Source organism: Atractosteus spatula, chromosome 26 (genome assembly GCF_055471065.1).
Source record: "Atractosteus spatula isolate fAtrSpa1 chromosome 26, fAtrSpa1.hap1, whole genome shotgun sequence".
NCBI classification, from domain to species: domain Eukaryota; kingdom Metazoa; phylum Chordata; class Actinopteri; order Semionotiformes; family Lepisosteidae; genus Atractosteus; species Atractosteus spatula.
The window spans coordinates 9,419,352-9,436,464 of NC_142731.1; the positions used below are offsets into that span (position 1 = coordinate 9,419,352).

A 17,113-nucleotide genomic window follows, 5' to 3' on the forward strand; every position below is an offset into this window, starting at 1 on the left:
TCTTGGGCATCTTGGCGTTAAAGGCGCTATACAAAGACAGACGACTAACCTCCCTTGACAACACCCATGCCTGGATGTGTCCAGTGTAACTATTTGGAATGGGAAAGCAGATGGAAGACAGGAACACTGTGAAAGCTGGACATGCTTTTAACTGTATTAAAAGCACATCACCATGCAGTCCTGGTAGGGTCATGATATAAAAATATGACATACTGTAAGCAGGCGGAAGTGTAGCTAAACACAGTGGTATAGACAGTTAAGACTCTGGAAAAAAACACAGGGGACAGCTGTCATTCTCTTAGCAGTCCCCTTTTCTGTAAGAGGGCCCGAGAGAGATGGTGAGACAGGATGTTCTACTGGACTGGAATTCAACAGGTTGTTTCAAATACCGATTCGCTTATTAGGTCGAAATAAGGTTGCAAATGCCAACCTAATTTCGCACCACCCATCACAGCTCTCAGCTTTTTGCAGTATCTCGCCAAGCAGAGAGGCCGACTGCGCATCAGGAAATGGCACTGGGTTCCTCGACTGCAGTTGTGCATTTCTGTATGCATCTGCGTTTGTGTCTGTGATGTACACAGCTGGCACTTCAGTAAACAATTCAGTCCCGCACAACCCACAGAGAGGGAAGAGCGAACTTCGCTGACAGTTTTGCAGAAGAATTACTTCCAGTAGGACCTCAAGCTCCCTTAGAATGGTAGCTTGAGTCTCACGTGTAGCACAGAGCACAAGCAGGACTTGCTTGGGGTGATAAATGGTGAACTAACTAGGAATCGTGGTAACAAGCCCTTGACAATGTGGGACCGCATATCCTCCGGTCTGAGTGAGGCTGTTTCTGCGACCTGACCTTGCTGATGATGTAGATGAGGTCTCCTCTGTTGAAGGTCAGCTCGTCGGGCTCGTCGCCCTCGCAGTCCCACAGACACTGGTAGAAATTTGCATAGTCAACAGAACCTGCTGGGGACAGAAAGAGACCGAGAAAGAACCCAAAATTACAATGCGATCTGGAAAGCCGACACAGAACTTCAAACAGTCCACAGTTTTGGTACCAGCTGAATGTGCTGAACTTCACTGAAATCACACCGTCTCTGCAGAATGTTAGTGCTGATATAGGTCCAAAATGTGGTTCATTTCTTTTTCCAGTCAGGCTTTGCATGTTTATTTTTTCTGTGCCAATCACCAGAACTGGAAATGAATATATATAATAAGCGACACCATCCCCATGTTACAAACCACTGCTAGTACGTTAGCTATGCATGGCAGGAGGCATCTACAGAAAGACGGCAGATTTTTGACATCCCACCTCAGACAAGTGATTGTAGATCAGAAATGTAACTTGATAAAAGCTGACCGTGGTCCGCCATGGCAAAAAAGCAGAGCACTGAGCCGAAATCATGGTGAGGTATGCGAAGAAATAGCAAACCACAGCACAGCAAAATCACAACATAACCAGAAGAAACTACTAATTTATACTAATGTGCAAATTTACTGCACTTGAGGGTTGAACAGCATTCACATTACTGACTCGCTCAGTAAAAACATGACTGTTTAACTGACAGAATAATTCATGTTTTTTTTTTTTTAAAACGTGTATAAAGCATAGCCCTGCAAAGGTGTCGTATTCTCATTCTGTGCCTGCATTCCAGGCAAGAAAGGGCTTTTAAGCCACTGTACGAAAAGAGCAGGCTGTTTGTATAAGCTCCTGCTTCATGTTTCCATTTGAAATCTGCTGCCTGATCCCTTCATACGCGCTCTGTCAGCACGCACCTCGAAAACCTTTTAAATGGCTGTGAGATGGGGAAAGCAATCCAAAAAAAAGAAAGCACATCGTTTCAATTTAGCGCCAGCAAAAGCGGTCATGCAAGATTGAGTAGGTACATTGCTTTTGGAATTGAACTCCTCATTAGTAAATATTAAATATTTACACTTCAACACCACAGTGATCCAATGCATTTAAATAATAAATGCATTCACTAATTAATTTTCGGAAGCACTTGCATCAGACAGGAAATTATTGGATACGGCTTAATTAATTTTGCTCTAGTTTTATTAAAGGCAGGGCGTATCATTTCTACTTGTGGTTTCTTAAGTGAGACAGAGGTTCCAGGTTGTTTCTGCAACTGGAAAGGAAGTCAGGGAGATACTGTGCATCACTTTCAGCACTGTGGAGAGAGAGGCACTTCCACTGTAATGATTTTGGCAGCTGTTAGCGGTTTTGATACACAGGTTCCTTGCAGTTAAGTATTTGTTCTGAATGACAGAAAGCAGTAAAAGCAGAAATGAATTTGATTTCTGGTGGAAATGATCAGACACTTTGAACCATTCCATTCTGAATATATATTTTGCTTCCAGTATGCATCACCATCTACGTACATATTTTTAATTGGAATTAATCAATGACATTTCAAGTCTATCCATCTTTCTTTCATTGTCTGTATTTTCTCCCATTGACAGGCAATTCTCAACATGCCAGTATTTTTATTTTATCCCCCAAAACTCTCAAACAGAAAAACTCTCACACACACATCCTCTCCACACAGCACAGCACCGATATCACATTTCCATGAAGCCCTCATTTATCTTACATTAACTTCAACAGCTGACAGAAAGGCCATTAAGACATCAGTGATACGGCTGTTGAGGACAAAAAAAAGCTTTCCTTCATTTTTCGAGAGAACATAATTCCAGCTGAGAGGGGATCTGTCAACTCTCTCTCCCTCCCACCTAATTTCACTCCTGCTTCTTGCCCATCCATTCTGTACCAGTAAGGCTCTTCCACTGATACACCAGCCTCCCTCTGCGCCGCACTGGTTTTGCTGGGAGCGACAGCTTCAGTCAAAATCACAGCTTCCCCCATCCTCTCTTTGTGACAAGAGATGCAGAGCCTAATGGTGAGTGAGAACCTGTTCCTGAACACTGGGATGGTCTGGAGGCAGGGCTGGACTACCTCTTCCATTAAAAAGACAATATAGAGAAAAAAGCAGACACTTTGCATGTGTGTGCCCAGCCTGTAGACCAATCCCAGTGAATAAGACGGGGAAGATGCCACTCAGGCTGTGGGACATCATAATACAACACTTCCTCTAGAGTTCCTTCTGACATCCTCATCTTATAACAACATTTGTAATCCATATAAAATCAAAATGATAGAACGCATGATATCACTGATAACATGTTATATATAATAAAATGCAGTGTAATAATACATTTCCTTACATCAACTTAATTCACAAATTTAATTTGGGGGGGGTGCGGATCCTGTCCCAGTAAACAACAGGCACAAAGTGGGGTTCACCCTGAACGGGAGGGATGCCGGTCCATCGCAGGGCAGACACACACACACACACACCAGGGCCAAATTTCCCAGAAGCTAATTAACCTACCAGTATGTCTCTGCACTGCGTGGAGGAAGCCCACGTGAAAACCTAGGGAGAATATACAAACTCCACCCAGACCGCACCCCAGGAATCAAACCCAGGGCCCCAGCTCTGTGACAGCAATGCTGACCCCTGCGCCACCGTGCCGCCCATCGTAATAACCACATCAAACACAATATGTTTCGCCATCAGAATGCTTCCTGTAGGGAGTGGGGAGAGAAGGAAGCTGGTGGTCGGACGAGCCAATGAGATGCTGCGGCGCCTTGGGGCACGGGCAGGCCTGCAGCCGTGCGCTTCCTCCGAGCCGAACGCATTTTCAGGTTTCTACATCATCTGAAAACTAAGCTTCCAAATGTGACGGAATGTGCAAGAGCATAAAACCCTTAATCTACAGACGCCGCTGGCACATTATTAATGATATTTACTGTAGCTTGGTACAGCGCCTATATGTCTTCCAATATTCTTTTTCATCTCTGCCGACACATCAGAGGACTGGAGAGCCGTATTTGTAAAACATATGCCATCACGAATCCAAACTCACGCCTGTTCCTTAACATGTGAAAAACATGATTCTGGGTGGGGGGTGGGGGGGGAGTCCTGAGACACTGCTTTCTGATTTGGAATCATGTGGAAGCGTCTGCTGCTTGATGCGTTCAGTACATTTTACCAGGTGGGAAAAAGTAAGTTATTTGAGAGCGGAATGAAAAGAAAATTACAAATTCCCTTGTCCTCCAGGTCCCGGAGTGCTGGGAACAGAGACAGAAATTATATATGGATGTGCACTGAATGAGAAATATAAACCTTTTATGAAATACGTGGTTTAAATGCATAAATAGTAACTGTTCTTCAACAGCTTGACATACAAATCTTGCCTTTTCATATCTGATTTAATTATAAAACAAATCCAACAGCATAGAGCAATAAACAACAACAAGATCTGACAGACGGCGATCTGCACTTTCTGATGAACTCTGCAGAGTAAATACCAATTCATGCAGTTTGTCTTGGGGGAGGGAGGATGGGGTACGGTCACTTGTTTTCTACTGCAAGTGCCTCTATCCTTATCCTCGTATAAATTTCTCCTTAACCGAATGCTGAAGGCTTGTACGAAATATTAAGCTTTCACGTCAACTCCAGAGGTTATCGGTTATCGCTGGGTATTCTATCAAATGCATGTACGAACACTGACCTAATGAGGCATGCCACAGCACTATGATGAGCAAGATCATTTGTGTTTGCTGCACAGAGTTCTTAGCACGCCAGCTCCTCTGTCGAGCTGCTAAATGCCTCTTTTGCAGAGAAGAGAAAAAAAGACACTGCGAGTGTGACAATGAGAGACTACGGCTTCAGCAGAACACTTCTCACTCCTCTTGCAAACTGAGTGTCAGAAAGATCTTTCTGGCTTGCTGACTGCTGTGCACAGGTACTATGAAGTTAGGCTCTAGCATCAAGTCTGCAAAGGAAAGAGAATACACTGTTCCAAACGAACTATGAATTTATGACTCAAGTCCAGATGAAAGCCAAACCACAGGATGAAAGAACTGAAGCCTTTCAACCTCTGACCCATCCGCAAGTTGCAAATTACAGCCCAAAGCAGGAGGGAGTTTATCTGCTTGCCAGAGAGAGTGTTTTAGGGTTAGGGATGCTTCTTCCTGCCATGGGATCTGTAATATGTGACTGGAATGTGGATCTCATGTGGCCTTAGCATGAACACTGCTGCAGAGGAATAAGCTGTGTAAGGATGCTTTCTGCAAGATTAAGTTCCAACATGCAGCTGTTACCATCAAAGTGACAATAACAATTAGGTTTAGAAGATCTTTTGAGATTGAGGAGGTTAGACAGCATGTGAGGAATAATTTGGTAGACTTTCCTAGCTCTGGGGCAATATGAGTGGGATGATTCTTAAACTGACAGGATGAAAGAACTGAAGCCTTTCAGAAAATTGAAGTCTTGCACAGATAATACAAGCATTCAAAATCCTCAAGGGCATTAATAAAGCCAAAACAGTGCACTGTGTGTATGCACAATTTAAACACAGAGTAGGCGGCTTTTCTTTACCTAAAGGGTTGTGGGAGTAGGGAACAAGTTGCCCAGCCTTGTAGTTGCAGCAACTACTTTGACTTCCTTCAAGAAATGACTGTATGAAGTACTTGGATCAATAAGCTATACCTACCAAATGTGCCAGATTGGCCTGCTCTCGTTTGTAACTTTTTTGTGCTTAAACATTTTTTTAATCAAACATATGGATAAAGTTGTCTTAAGGTCTTGATCACTAGGATATAAGCAAGACTCACCATTTGCTCTGTGAAAGTCTCCTGTGTATTTAGCAGTGACAGCTAAACACAGACCCAGCTTGACAGAATACACTCTCTGAGATATTTATGATCATAATATAAAAAAGGCAGACGCTACAGCAGTTTGGGTATAAATACTAGAAATGAAAATGCCACACTTGGATAAAACATTATTCAATAAACACCTACAAAAAACATTTTTTTCTGTGCTCTTATTTAGAAAAAAATCTTAAAAAATCGGAGAATTTAGCCCTCCATTTTTCCATGCACTCTAGGCGTTGTCGGTCTCTCCCTCCCATCCTAAATAGCAGAACAAAGGCCTGTACCCTGGAAATAAGGTTCACATGATATCCTGATTACCAGAGACACATCTATCCTTCCGTATAGCATTTTACAGTCTGAGAAACAAGACAAAGTCAGCCCTCCAGGTTTACATGGACTTTTAAAGGCCTCTCTGTTCTTTAAGTGGAGATGAAGTGTCTGGACGGGATTAACTGTGCTCTCTGCAAACGCAGGAAGGCAGGGGTGTGGGGGGCAGGCCTTCAGGAAGTGACCTCTGTGCACATGGGAGCTCGGTATTGACCCACCAACACTTTTACAGAACCCAGGAGGGTGGTTCGGAGCTCGCCAGGAAGGGACTATACATTTCCTGTACTGTTAAATAATAATAACAATAATAAAAATAAAAATCCTTGTTAAGAGTTTTACTTTCCCCCAGAGTGCACAATATCAAGGAATGATATAAAAAAAAGCTGATTCTGGAGTATTATGTTTTGTAGGGATAAACCAACTGTTTTTAAACTAAAACAAAGTACTGATGACTGCATTATTAACTCATTACATGTAAAACAGGACCATGCATACAGAACTAAACTCTCATCCACAGCAAGGTGGGTTGTAAGATTGATTTGACACAATGCAGGGGCAGTTTTCAATCATTCTGCTGGCTCCAATAGCCTCTTTAGGTGGTCCAACACAACCAATAAAGACCTCACAGCTCACATGTTGTGTGATTTCTAATATGGGTTACAACGTAGCTGTGCATCTGGGGAAAAGGACATGACCTACACTATACAGTGTGTGACTGGCTCTTCTGTGGAACTGGGTGGGAATGGAGGATACTGAGGGAGGATCCTGAAGCCCCTGTTGAAAAACTTAAGCCCTCTGCTCAAAGCTTGCAGCTGCAGCAGCCCGGCCATCCTTATTCCAACAAATGCATTCCTAAACATATCCCAAGCCCCTGAGCCTTGGAGGAGTCCCAGAGACCCCTCCTGGATACTGGGCCTATCCCGTGGGCTGTGACAGCCCTGCCAAGCCAAGGCAGAATAACAGATTGCCATCTCTCCCCCGGCTGCTCCACCTGCTCACCCCTCCCTGGGCTGCACTTCCCCCTCCCTGCCCTCCCCTCCAAGCTGGACACTGGCGTTTCCTCTCTCTGGCTCGAGAGCAGGGGACCTGTTTCCTGCCTCGTGTGTCCCCTGCTGCCGCCCCCCCCTCTCCCCCTCCACCCCACGCCCCGCTCAGGGAGCAGGAGAGGGAGACCGAGTGGGCACGGGCGATAAGAGCAGGGATCCTGTCCACGTTTCCGACTTCCTACCTCAGCCCTCTGGCCGGCCCGGACAGGCAGGACAAACAACTAGTGAGAGCAGCCCCATCTCTGGCAGCCTGACAGCAGGAGCTGCGCAGCAGTGCATAGCACAGGGCTGCGCTGCCAAGGTCCTGCTCACACCACAGCCCCCACCAAGCACATCTGCATGGCTAACAATTGAGGTTGGGCGTCAGGGTCACCTCTCCAGCGCCCGGGGAGGGAAAGTCACAGGGCAAATGTGCGCACAGCTCCGGACGAGGGAGAAAGCACCCCTGCTGCCCGAGCAATTCAAACGCTCTTGCGGTTTTTTTTTTGCTGTGAAACAGAAACATTTCTGAATATTGCCTGGCAAAGCACTGGTTAACCCGGCAAAGCTGTTTTTTTTTTTTAAAAACGATTAAGCATATCATAAGTCAGAAGTCTTACCCTCCATTTCACACGAGAAAGCCTTGCAATGTTTGCTTAGCGGTTTTTAATGCAAGCATTCGATGTTTAATAAAATTCTGCACTTCAGAGGTATATTGGCATCACAAGGCAGGAAATCACAATTACGCAACTTAAACTGCTCAGTTATTGACACCTGAACAAATGTAAAATTACTGTAACTTGAACAATCCATTTGAGCGTGACCCGTTAACCAAATCCCACCAGTAATTACACTGATTACACGAGCCGTACAATTGATTTAATCAGTTAATAGATCAAATCCCTTTATTTAACTAGGTAAGAAAGAGAGCTAAGGAAAATAAAATTAATTTACTGGGGGCCTCGCTCTGCAGCAACACAAGCTCCCACTGAAAGACTCACTGCAACCAAAAGCACCACAGAAGAAATGCATGATGAACAGGCCTAAAGCAACTGATTGATTGAGCTTCTTAGACACAAATAAATTGCACGGAGCTGGGCGACGTTTCTCTCAGGTCCCACGGAAAAGCCATGGAGGCCAAAGTGAGGGCCAAAGCAGTGCTGGTGAAATGCAGCTGCCATAAATCAGCCAGTGTGGGAAGAGGGTGCCAAGCTGGTCTCAGGCCGCCCGCTCCCCTGCCCCAGCTGTGCCCGGGTCTGGACTGGGCTCGACCAGCGTGAAGATCTCTTACCCGGCTTCTGTCTTTTCTCAGCGCCTTCCTCGGCCGGTGCAGGAAAGTCATCCTCTGGAGAAACACAAAGTGCAAAATGACCATGAATAAATAATGTACTCTAAAAAGATGCAGGAGCGGATTATAAACGACTTAAACTGGCTACTATGTAACAAATAGGGTCAGCTGTAACGTGCAGTATGGGGCAAATATGGACTACAAAACCAAACTGTTTCAACTTTATTTATCGCAACAAAGTGTCTCCTTCTCCTGCTTATGGGATTTGTGCGTCTGTCTGTACAGAGAAGATATCATTAGACGGGCACCAGGCACATGAGGAGGAGGGAAGAGACAGAGGCCGGCGAGCGAAGACCGCAGCAATATAGTGCCAGGCCACCAGAGGCCATGATGGATTAAGGCTTCTCTTTTTATTTAATTTCACTTATCATTTTCTGTGTTTAACATATTAACTTAAGAGCAATTTCACATACAGTTAGGTTTATTACCTCACAAATCACAGAGGTAAATTGGGATGGATTGTGGGTGGGAAGGTCAGGGAGGAACCGGGCGCCAATGAGAGAGCGAGCAGGGAATCGGATTCACAGGCCCGCAGAACTGATGGATTCCCTGCTGCCTTCTGACACGTTTCAATACCGCCTGATTGATTCTGAACTGATCACCGGGACAGTCATGCAGGCAGTAAAAATAGCACTGTCATTGAAGTCATAAAGTCCTAGACTTTTTTTTTAGCCCATTTCGCCTCTTAGAAATCTACATGATTTAATTATGGTTCAATTTGCTGAGACTGTGCTACATAATTACATGCAAAAGGTTCCAGAACCCCAGAGAATTGTGTCTTATGTGGCACACTGACATGCTGCTCGTCTGCTTTTTTTCTTACTAGGGAAATTATACTTTGGCTTTTTGTGCTGAAGTGACTATTGACTATAAGGAAAGCAACAGAGGGAAAACAAGACTTTCTGAAGCTTGAAGGCTGGTATCCTTTCACACAGAGGCCACGCTGCGTTTTTTTACTGCAAACCAGGGAACAAACCGTGGCACAGCCCTGGCAAAACCAAACCTGAAAGACCACTTCTCAGGTAACAAAAAAAGCTTCATTTAAAGAAATGAAAAGGAACAGAAGTTTTGTTCCAAAACGCGCTGTTGAGGTTTGACTCCAATGCTACGTGTCCACTGTTGGGGGTAAGAAATGCTCTCGAAAGGACGATGGACCAGCTGGTCATCAGCGAGCCGCCGGCCCGAAGCTCCGTGAGCTCGTCTGGGCGAGACGCTGCTGGGCTGAAGCTGGTTTTAAACCCAGCCTTACTTTCCCTCTCCTAATAGCCTGCCACTGTTCTCCGCGCCCAGCTGATTTCATATTCCATGCGAATCAATTGAAATCGGCTCAAGGAGCCTGGGGTGGACTTCCCAAATTCAATCTGAGTGGAGCTGGGCTGAGGTGTCGTCGCCAGTCCCCCCCCCCAACCTCCAGGGACGAAACCTTAAACAACAGATCTTTCCTAAATAAATCAACGTTTATTCTGCAGCACGGCCACTGAGCAGCTCCAATGGTATTACCATTGATTTTTAAATATATTAGCAAAAGTGGCAGCATGTTTCCATTGGGGGGGGGGGGGGATTTAAAGCTGCTGATTAAAAAAAAATAACAAGGGACTGTACATGGTTTCTTTTCCTTTCTTCTTATGATTTTTTTTTATATTGCACTCCCTCCGAATTATCTCTGAGGATGCTATCTGATCAAAGTAAACCATCCCCCAGAAAAACGTTCAAAGAGGAGAAATATGGACATTTGGTTTGTATTCTTATTCATATATCTAGTAGAGACAAAAGGAGTCAAGACATTGTGGAGGCAATCAGAGATAGGGTCCATAGAGATTTTTTTTTCTAACAAAACATGATTGTTGCTATTGGAACACTGCCCCTGGAGATCCTGTTTTTTAAATTATTTTTCATCTTTAATCCTTTTTAACGTAGCTCTGAAGATGAGCAATTAAACTGCTTTCTGAGCCGCACAGGAAAGCTCATTTGTTGATGCACTAAAGTATAAGTGCCTATTTTTCTGTGAAGAGGTAAGAGATTCATGTGTGTGAAGCTGTCAGAGAGGTCTGGGTGTATTATTCTTTTTTAAGTATGAAGAAGAAGTGCAGAGAGACAGTGGGAGTTTGCTGTTTGCACAATAGAACAGATCTTGTTTATACACAGTGTAGGCAATTTGCTTTATTGATTGGTCACTAATTAGTTCAAAATTAAACGACAAAAACGTTCACATAAAGCAAACACAAACGCACTGCACTATATTATAAGGCACATGCTTTACAGAATTGATTTTCTGTAATTTCTTAATGACCTTAACAAACAGTGAGGGTCTTAACTACTTCACACAGAGGAAAGAGAAATTAAACATGTCTAAATCTGACAGCAATGTATTGGACAGTTCTTTCTATACACACTCTTCTGCTCCGTCCACAAATATCTCCAACACATTTTGTCATAATACTCTCCATCTCCCTGGGTCGGGCTGGATCTTTCACCCTTCGAACATGAACTCCAAAAGAAAATTAGTGCTTGATTCCATCAGTCTAACTGAGAAACCCCAAAGCTTACTGGTAAGAAAGGAGTTTTCTCACTTTTACTTGTGTATTAAATGTAACAAAGATGGTGAAAATCCACAACAAAAAAAGCCAAAAATCAAAGAAAAAAGAAAAGAAAGAGGCTCAAGGATATATATAAGATCAGATCACTTTATTGGCCATATGCAATTTCTTGCATTAGGAACTTGTCTTTGTGCATACCCCAGCTTGCTCTCCATGAGACACACAGACAGGGAGAGAGCCTGGGGTCAGAGCGCAGGGTCAGCCATTTATACGGCACCCCTGGAGCAGTTGGGGTTAAGGGCCTTGCTCAGGGGCCCAACAGAGTAGGATTCCTCTGCCGGCCGCGGGATATGAACCAGCAACCTTCCAGCCACAGGCGCAGATCCTGAGCCACAGTGCCACCGCTCTGCCCCTAACCAACCATATTGTTGGTAAAAGACCTATCCTTATTGATTGCATTTTAAGGATAGACTTTGAACAACCAGCGCAGATTCGCAGGCCGGCAGACAGACAGAGAGGAAGGCAGGCAGGACTATTTTCCATTCCATGAAGGGCCTGAGGGGCAGCAGCTAACTGCATTCTGCTGACCAGGAGACAGGTATCAGCAGCACTGCTGCTGCACCCAGAGAGCGCAGAACAGGAGGACACACAAGATCCTCTTGCAGCCCGATCCGAAGTCCTTTAAGATCAAGAACAATGAAAAAGTTCCGTCTACCTGCTTTGGCCTTGTACTTTGCAGAAGACCTTTGTTCTGCGTTTATTTTTTTACTTAAAATCCACCATCTCTCCAGTATTCAATATTACTTCTGCATCTTCCCCAAAGAAGGACATGTGTGAATCCGAACAGTGGAAAGACGTACAGGTTTAGGCTTTGAACACTGTGACATCCATCTGCTATTACTGAATTTCTATTGACGATACACTAAATGAGCATTCACTAAATGTATCACTTTTACCTTAGTTCTAACTGATTTTCCTCAGACGGGTAAAAGTCTTGGGCAGCATGATGGCATGACAATTGATACGTTTGTTACAATGGGTGGCAGGGTGGCGCAGTGGCTAGCATTGCTCCCTTGCAGAGCTGTGGCGCCGAGTTCAATGCCTGGGCTGCTACTGCATCTGCATGGAGCTTGAATGTTCTCTCTGTGATCGCGTTAGTTTCCTCCGGGTGCTCCGGTTTCTTTCCCAAGTCCAAAAACAAGCTGGCAGATTAATTGGCTTGGATAAAATTCACCCTGTTGTTCCTGTCTGTGTCTGTGTGTACTCTGCACAGGGCAGGCATCCTGTCCAGGGTGTGTCCCACCTTGCACCCAGTGCGTCCTGGGATAGGCTACAGGCCACTGAGCCCTTAAATAGGATAAGGGGTTACTGACGGCGATGGGTGAAACTCAGGCTTTCACTAATACTGACTTTATGAGAGACCGCAGTGGACCAGAGAATTTCACATCATCCTGACAGGTGGGCCTTTTGGATGACCTTACATACCCCATCTGGGGCACACTGGTTCAAGGGCATCTTGCAAGAAAAAAAACCACTTAAAGAAAATGTAGGGTGGCACAGCTGGCTCGCAGAAGCAGATCCCAGCTTGCACAGGTTCAGAGCAAGCCAGCCCCGGTCCGGCCCGCGCTGCCCCAGTGCCCTCACTTGGGGAGGCAGATGGGTGACTCTAATTACTGGTGTGGCACCCAGCGGTCTCGATGCTGACAGCGATACCCCACAACTCCGGGCCCGAGCATCCATCCTCCCGCTGTCAGCATTCCGATAAAACCACCCTGGCGCAATCCGATACTTCCGAGAGGACGCGGCCTGCTGATCCCACCCCTTTCCCGACACTCGCATCAGTCCCCTGCGCCATGATGTAGCAAAATTCCGCCGTCCACCTCGAGCGCTGCAGTCGTGCGGTCCTCTACACGACGCACACACACAGGCGCTCGGCTCAGACACACGGATGTACAGAATAAGAAACGTCAGCCGTTTCTTCTCCAGTAGCCAACCCCCACCCTCCAAGCACACTCAAAACTCACACAGCTCTAGCTCTGCGGCGCTTTTTTCTTTTTACTTTCTGCTAAACTTTCAAAGTCACTTTAAGATGCAAACTGCTTTAATGGAGATTTATAAGACTGTCATTTTTGTTATCTCTGTGTGACGAGAAAAGAAAGTGTTGGGGCGATCGGTATAGTCTTGCACGGTTGCAGCATCTCACCGAGCACAGCAGAGAGTGAAAACCTCGATCATTACCTCTGCACAGAAACAACGGTCATTAATTCCAATGCAACTGAACGCAATGCAATTTATACTAGAATTATTCTTTTCTTGACACCAACAAAACATGTCTAAATATCAGACTTTACATTCTAAGCACAAGAAACAAAATCTAATAATCAGCTTAGTGTGTAGTTATCAGTTGAAATGAAAGCTATGGAGTAAAAGCAGCAGGTATGCGATGTTGCCAATTCCTGATCTGTAACCTTGTGAAAAAAATCTGCTATCAGATTAAAACATATTAAGCTTCTGAAAACCCTAAAACAGTACAACACAGGCTTTCAAAAGCATCCCAGAATAACCCATTATCTCTATATCATTAAATGTTCTTTGATGCTAAAAAATAATAGTGTGATGTTCTAGATTGTTTTATCTCAGGCCATAATGGAGGCTGAAAATCAATTTATCAGACAAGGAGCTGCATTTTTTAGAATTCAGAACCCCTCCAGCATGGTAGACATTAGTTTTCTCTAGGGCCAGAAACCAAGTCATACAAGTAACAGCAACTTTCTAATTTTCTGCGTTCATTTTCTAATCTCAACAGCTGTCTTAGTCCACCTAAAACAGCAGGAATCCGGGAGACTGCACCCAGTCCCTTCAGGAACCAGCAGCTGCAACAGCCTTGCCCTCTGGCACTTCCCTCTCTGCCTCTCAGGCCTGGGCCTGTCCCGATCCCGCCGGCAGAGCTGGGGGCATCACGGCATGGACATTTTCCCCACAGCAAACGTGTCCAGCATTTCCTACAGCTTCTCCGTAGTCACAGCGGTGTCGCTGAGCCGGCGCTGCCGCAGCTCGCGTGTGCCTCCAGGAGAGCCGGGCTGCGCTGCGCGCCAGCAGGGCACGGGGAGGGCAGCCTGCATGGCGCAGCGGAGCCCTGAGTGGAGCTCGGAGGGCGGGGTCACACACTGGTGCAGCAGCGGCAGGCGGCTCTCTGCGCTAATGTGCAACAGCGCTCTGAATGACCCCAGCGGGGTTTCAGTTGCTCTTTTACAGGAATCCCTGGCCACACCGGAGATAAGAGTTACTGTCTCTGACCCAGATTTATGACTGCTAATGGAAAACAATTGCCCACTTCTAATTTTTTTTTTAACTTTTCGTTTCTCCGGTTTTAATGGATTATTGCTGCACAGGACGCTCAAAGGTACACAAGAAGACGAATTAATTTTGTTGCATACTGCCAAATAATCAAACAAAAAAATAATAAAGTCAGGCAAAAAAAAAAGAAACAGTTGCAGAAACTGTTTTCGCTTGTGGAGAGAAGTCGAGACTGGATTTTGTAAATCATCTTTAAAAAAAGAGCTGAATAAAATATTTCCGAAAGTGATTGCAAGAAAAGGCACGACACTGCACTGCTACAGAAACGGAGGGAGTGTCTGCGGCTTAAGGCATGACTGCAGCGAGAATGACCAGCCAGATCCTGCTGTCCGGCTGTCCGGACTCAGGCACGTCCTAGAGCAATGGCCCCAGCGTCACGCCGGTGGAGGCATTAGTGCCTGCCAGCACACGCTTCTAAAAGGAGGTTCGCTGGATATTTTCACGCACTCTTCTGGACTTCCAAGACTTCCAAGAACATGCATGATCCAGCTTCAAGAACAGACATCCACAAACTGCGGCTGCTTCTAAGAATTTCAGCAGTCAGGTAGCTAAAGAGCACCTCTCAATGCCTCTTGCCAGAGAGAGCATGCCAACGCAAGTTTTAAAATCTCTCCCTGTTCAATCAGACCTTGTGCACAACCTGCCGGATATAACACTCCTGATCCGACCTCATCCTTTGAGCTACATGGGGCCTCTGAACTTAACACTCATGGGGGAAGAACTTCAATGCCAAATGTGAAACATTTCTGAAAGCAGTGATATAGAAAACAACCTAAAAGGAATAAAAATGATTCACTAAATAGAAATGCAATTTCTATTTAAACTATTTCCCTATTAAAGTATTTCAAATGGGCTACAGCCTAATCAAGGGTATCTCTCCACCTTTCAGACAGCTTGGGCACAGCTGCACGAGCCCCTCGGTGGGCCGAGAGCCGCAGCCGCTGGGGCTGAAAGACAGCCAGGGCCTTGTGGAGGGAGCGGGCATCCCGACGAACCCCTCCGAGATGAGAGGGAGGGGGGCGAAACCAAGGGAAATCAGAGCTTGAATTGTTTCGATAGAGCAATTTGATTCAATTTTCCACTCAATAAAATTACCCATCAATGCTCGTGGCGTTTGCAGACCAGACTCCCTCATTTTCAGATTCCACTCTTAATTGAACGAGTTTATGTACTTGTCTTATGGAAATTGGAAAAATTTATCACCTGGAAAATGTTATTTTTTCCTTGGCTGTAGATGTTTTTAAAACTTCATTAAAATGATGAGCGACTATGAAATTAATTTGTTAACATTTGCATAATAGAAAAACTGTTCCACTTTGGAGGAGGTGAGGTGAATTATGACACACTGGCATCCTGCTGTCTGAGAGGATTCTTCTAAAAACCCCTCTCATTGACTCTCTGCTTCATCACTATTACAGGTGAAGCTCCCTGTGTGGCAGCACATTTTAGAGAAATGGTAGCTCTGCAGACTGGAAGTCAGATCTCTGTTCAGGTCTCCAATAAAGAGGATAACTCGATTTCGCTGGCCCTAGAATTGCAATGATCCGACTGATTGTTCATAAGGCGAGTTCATGTGTGGCAGGTCCCTCAAGTAATCCCTTACTATTCTGTTCAAGAATAGCCAAGTATGATTCAGTAAGATGTGGTGGGTGAACTTTATACCTGGCAAATTCTTGCATTAGAGCTGACAAGTCACCCTTACATATCAGATGTTTTTAGGGTAATCAAGCCAATCACCATCTGCCATAACACGCCCATACAGGTCATCACAAGAATGATGACATCATTTTGTCAATTATGACATCATTTGTCCAATGTCACTGGAGCTTCAATGGCCCAACGATTATCAGTCGAAAAACTATCCCATGAGCTTTTCATGATGACTAGCAAACACTGATGCAGCACTCAGATTTGTATGCTAGCTCCGTAGCACATTTACAGTCACAGACTGGTGTGCCTCACTCTCTTAGGGCTCTTCCAGACAGCAGAAGGACCAACAAGCCAAAGATGGCCATACTGTGAACCATGGGTGGGTGCAAGGAACAAGATACCATGCCATCTCTTGCAGTAGAAACCTTGGGTTTATAAGACATGAAACAGGTGTTTGATATCCTTGGGGTAACAAGACAGCAGCAACTAAAATGAGCAAAATGAGCCAACAGGCCTCCTCTTACTTGTGGACTTTCTTAGTTCTTAGATTTTCTGACTTCAGTGATGTCGGGTCACACAGCTGCAATCTGCAACCACGTCACCTCATTGACAGCCGTCACCAGCCCAGGCTTGAACAAAGCCTCATCTCTTCATTTCCAAGGGTGCTTCGGTTTGCACGTGCAGAAGAGGACTAACACGGTTTCCCCACATTGGACATGCTCCCTGAGCTGCTGAGAACTACTGTTAACTTTTCATCTCCCCCCCAGGTGGAATAGCAACCATTAGGGCCTGAGCTGTACAACTCAAGAAGGGCATAAATCTTCCTGCTGAACACTTAGGGGGGTTAAGTAATAGTTTAATGGTGAAAAACCTTCTGTAAGAAGCAGGGGAAAAAATTAAGACAAATGTCCTGCCAGCAAGGTAGTTATTAAAACTAGCTCACACTTTCCCTGGCACTCCCCAGCTGTCTGTGTTGAGTGACTTAGTGTTCAGAAGCACTGCAGCTGTGGTGGGGAGCTGCCTGTGAGCTCACAGCCACCTGTCAGCCACAACAGGATTGAGCCTCCTCACCAACTGCATTTGCTCAAATATTTATACGCTGCAAGCAGAGACAAGTGGCTCTAAACTCACACAGGACAGCAATCAAATTAAAGTA

General features: G+C 45.2%; 1 protein-coding gene across 2 annotated transcripts in view; it reads right to left on the reverse strand.

The window, feature by feature from the left end:
• The window catches only part of skap1 (src kinase associated phosphoprotein 1), a 162,783-nt gene that overhangs the window by 25,532 nt on the left and 120,138 nt on the right, over positions 1-17,113 (reverse strand). Inside the window, exons 10-11 of one of the 2 annotated variants that reach the window (XM_088906258.1) lie at positions 8,357-8,410; positions 848-954 (exon numbers count right to left, since the gene is read on the reverse strand). In XM_088906258.1, coding sequence (XP_088762384.1) covers positions 848-954; positions 8,357-8,410 — 161 coding nt within the window. Of the gene's footprint in view, positions 1-847; positions 958-8,356; positions 8,411-17,113 lie in introns of both variants that reach the window. The other variant, XM_088906257.1, reaches the window with a different exon arrangement.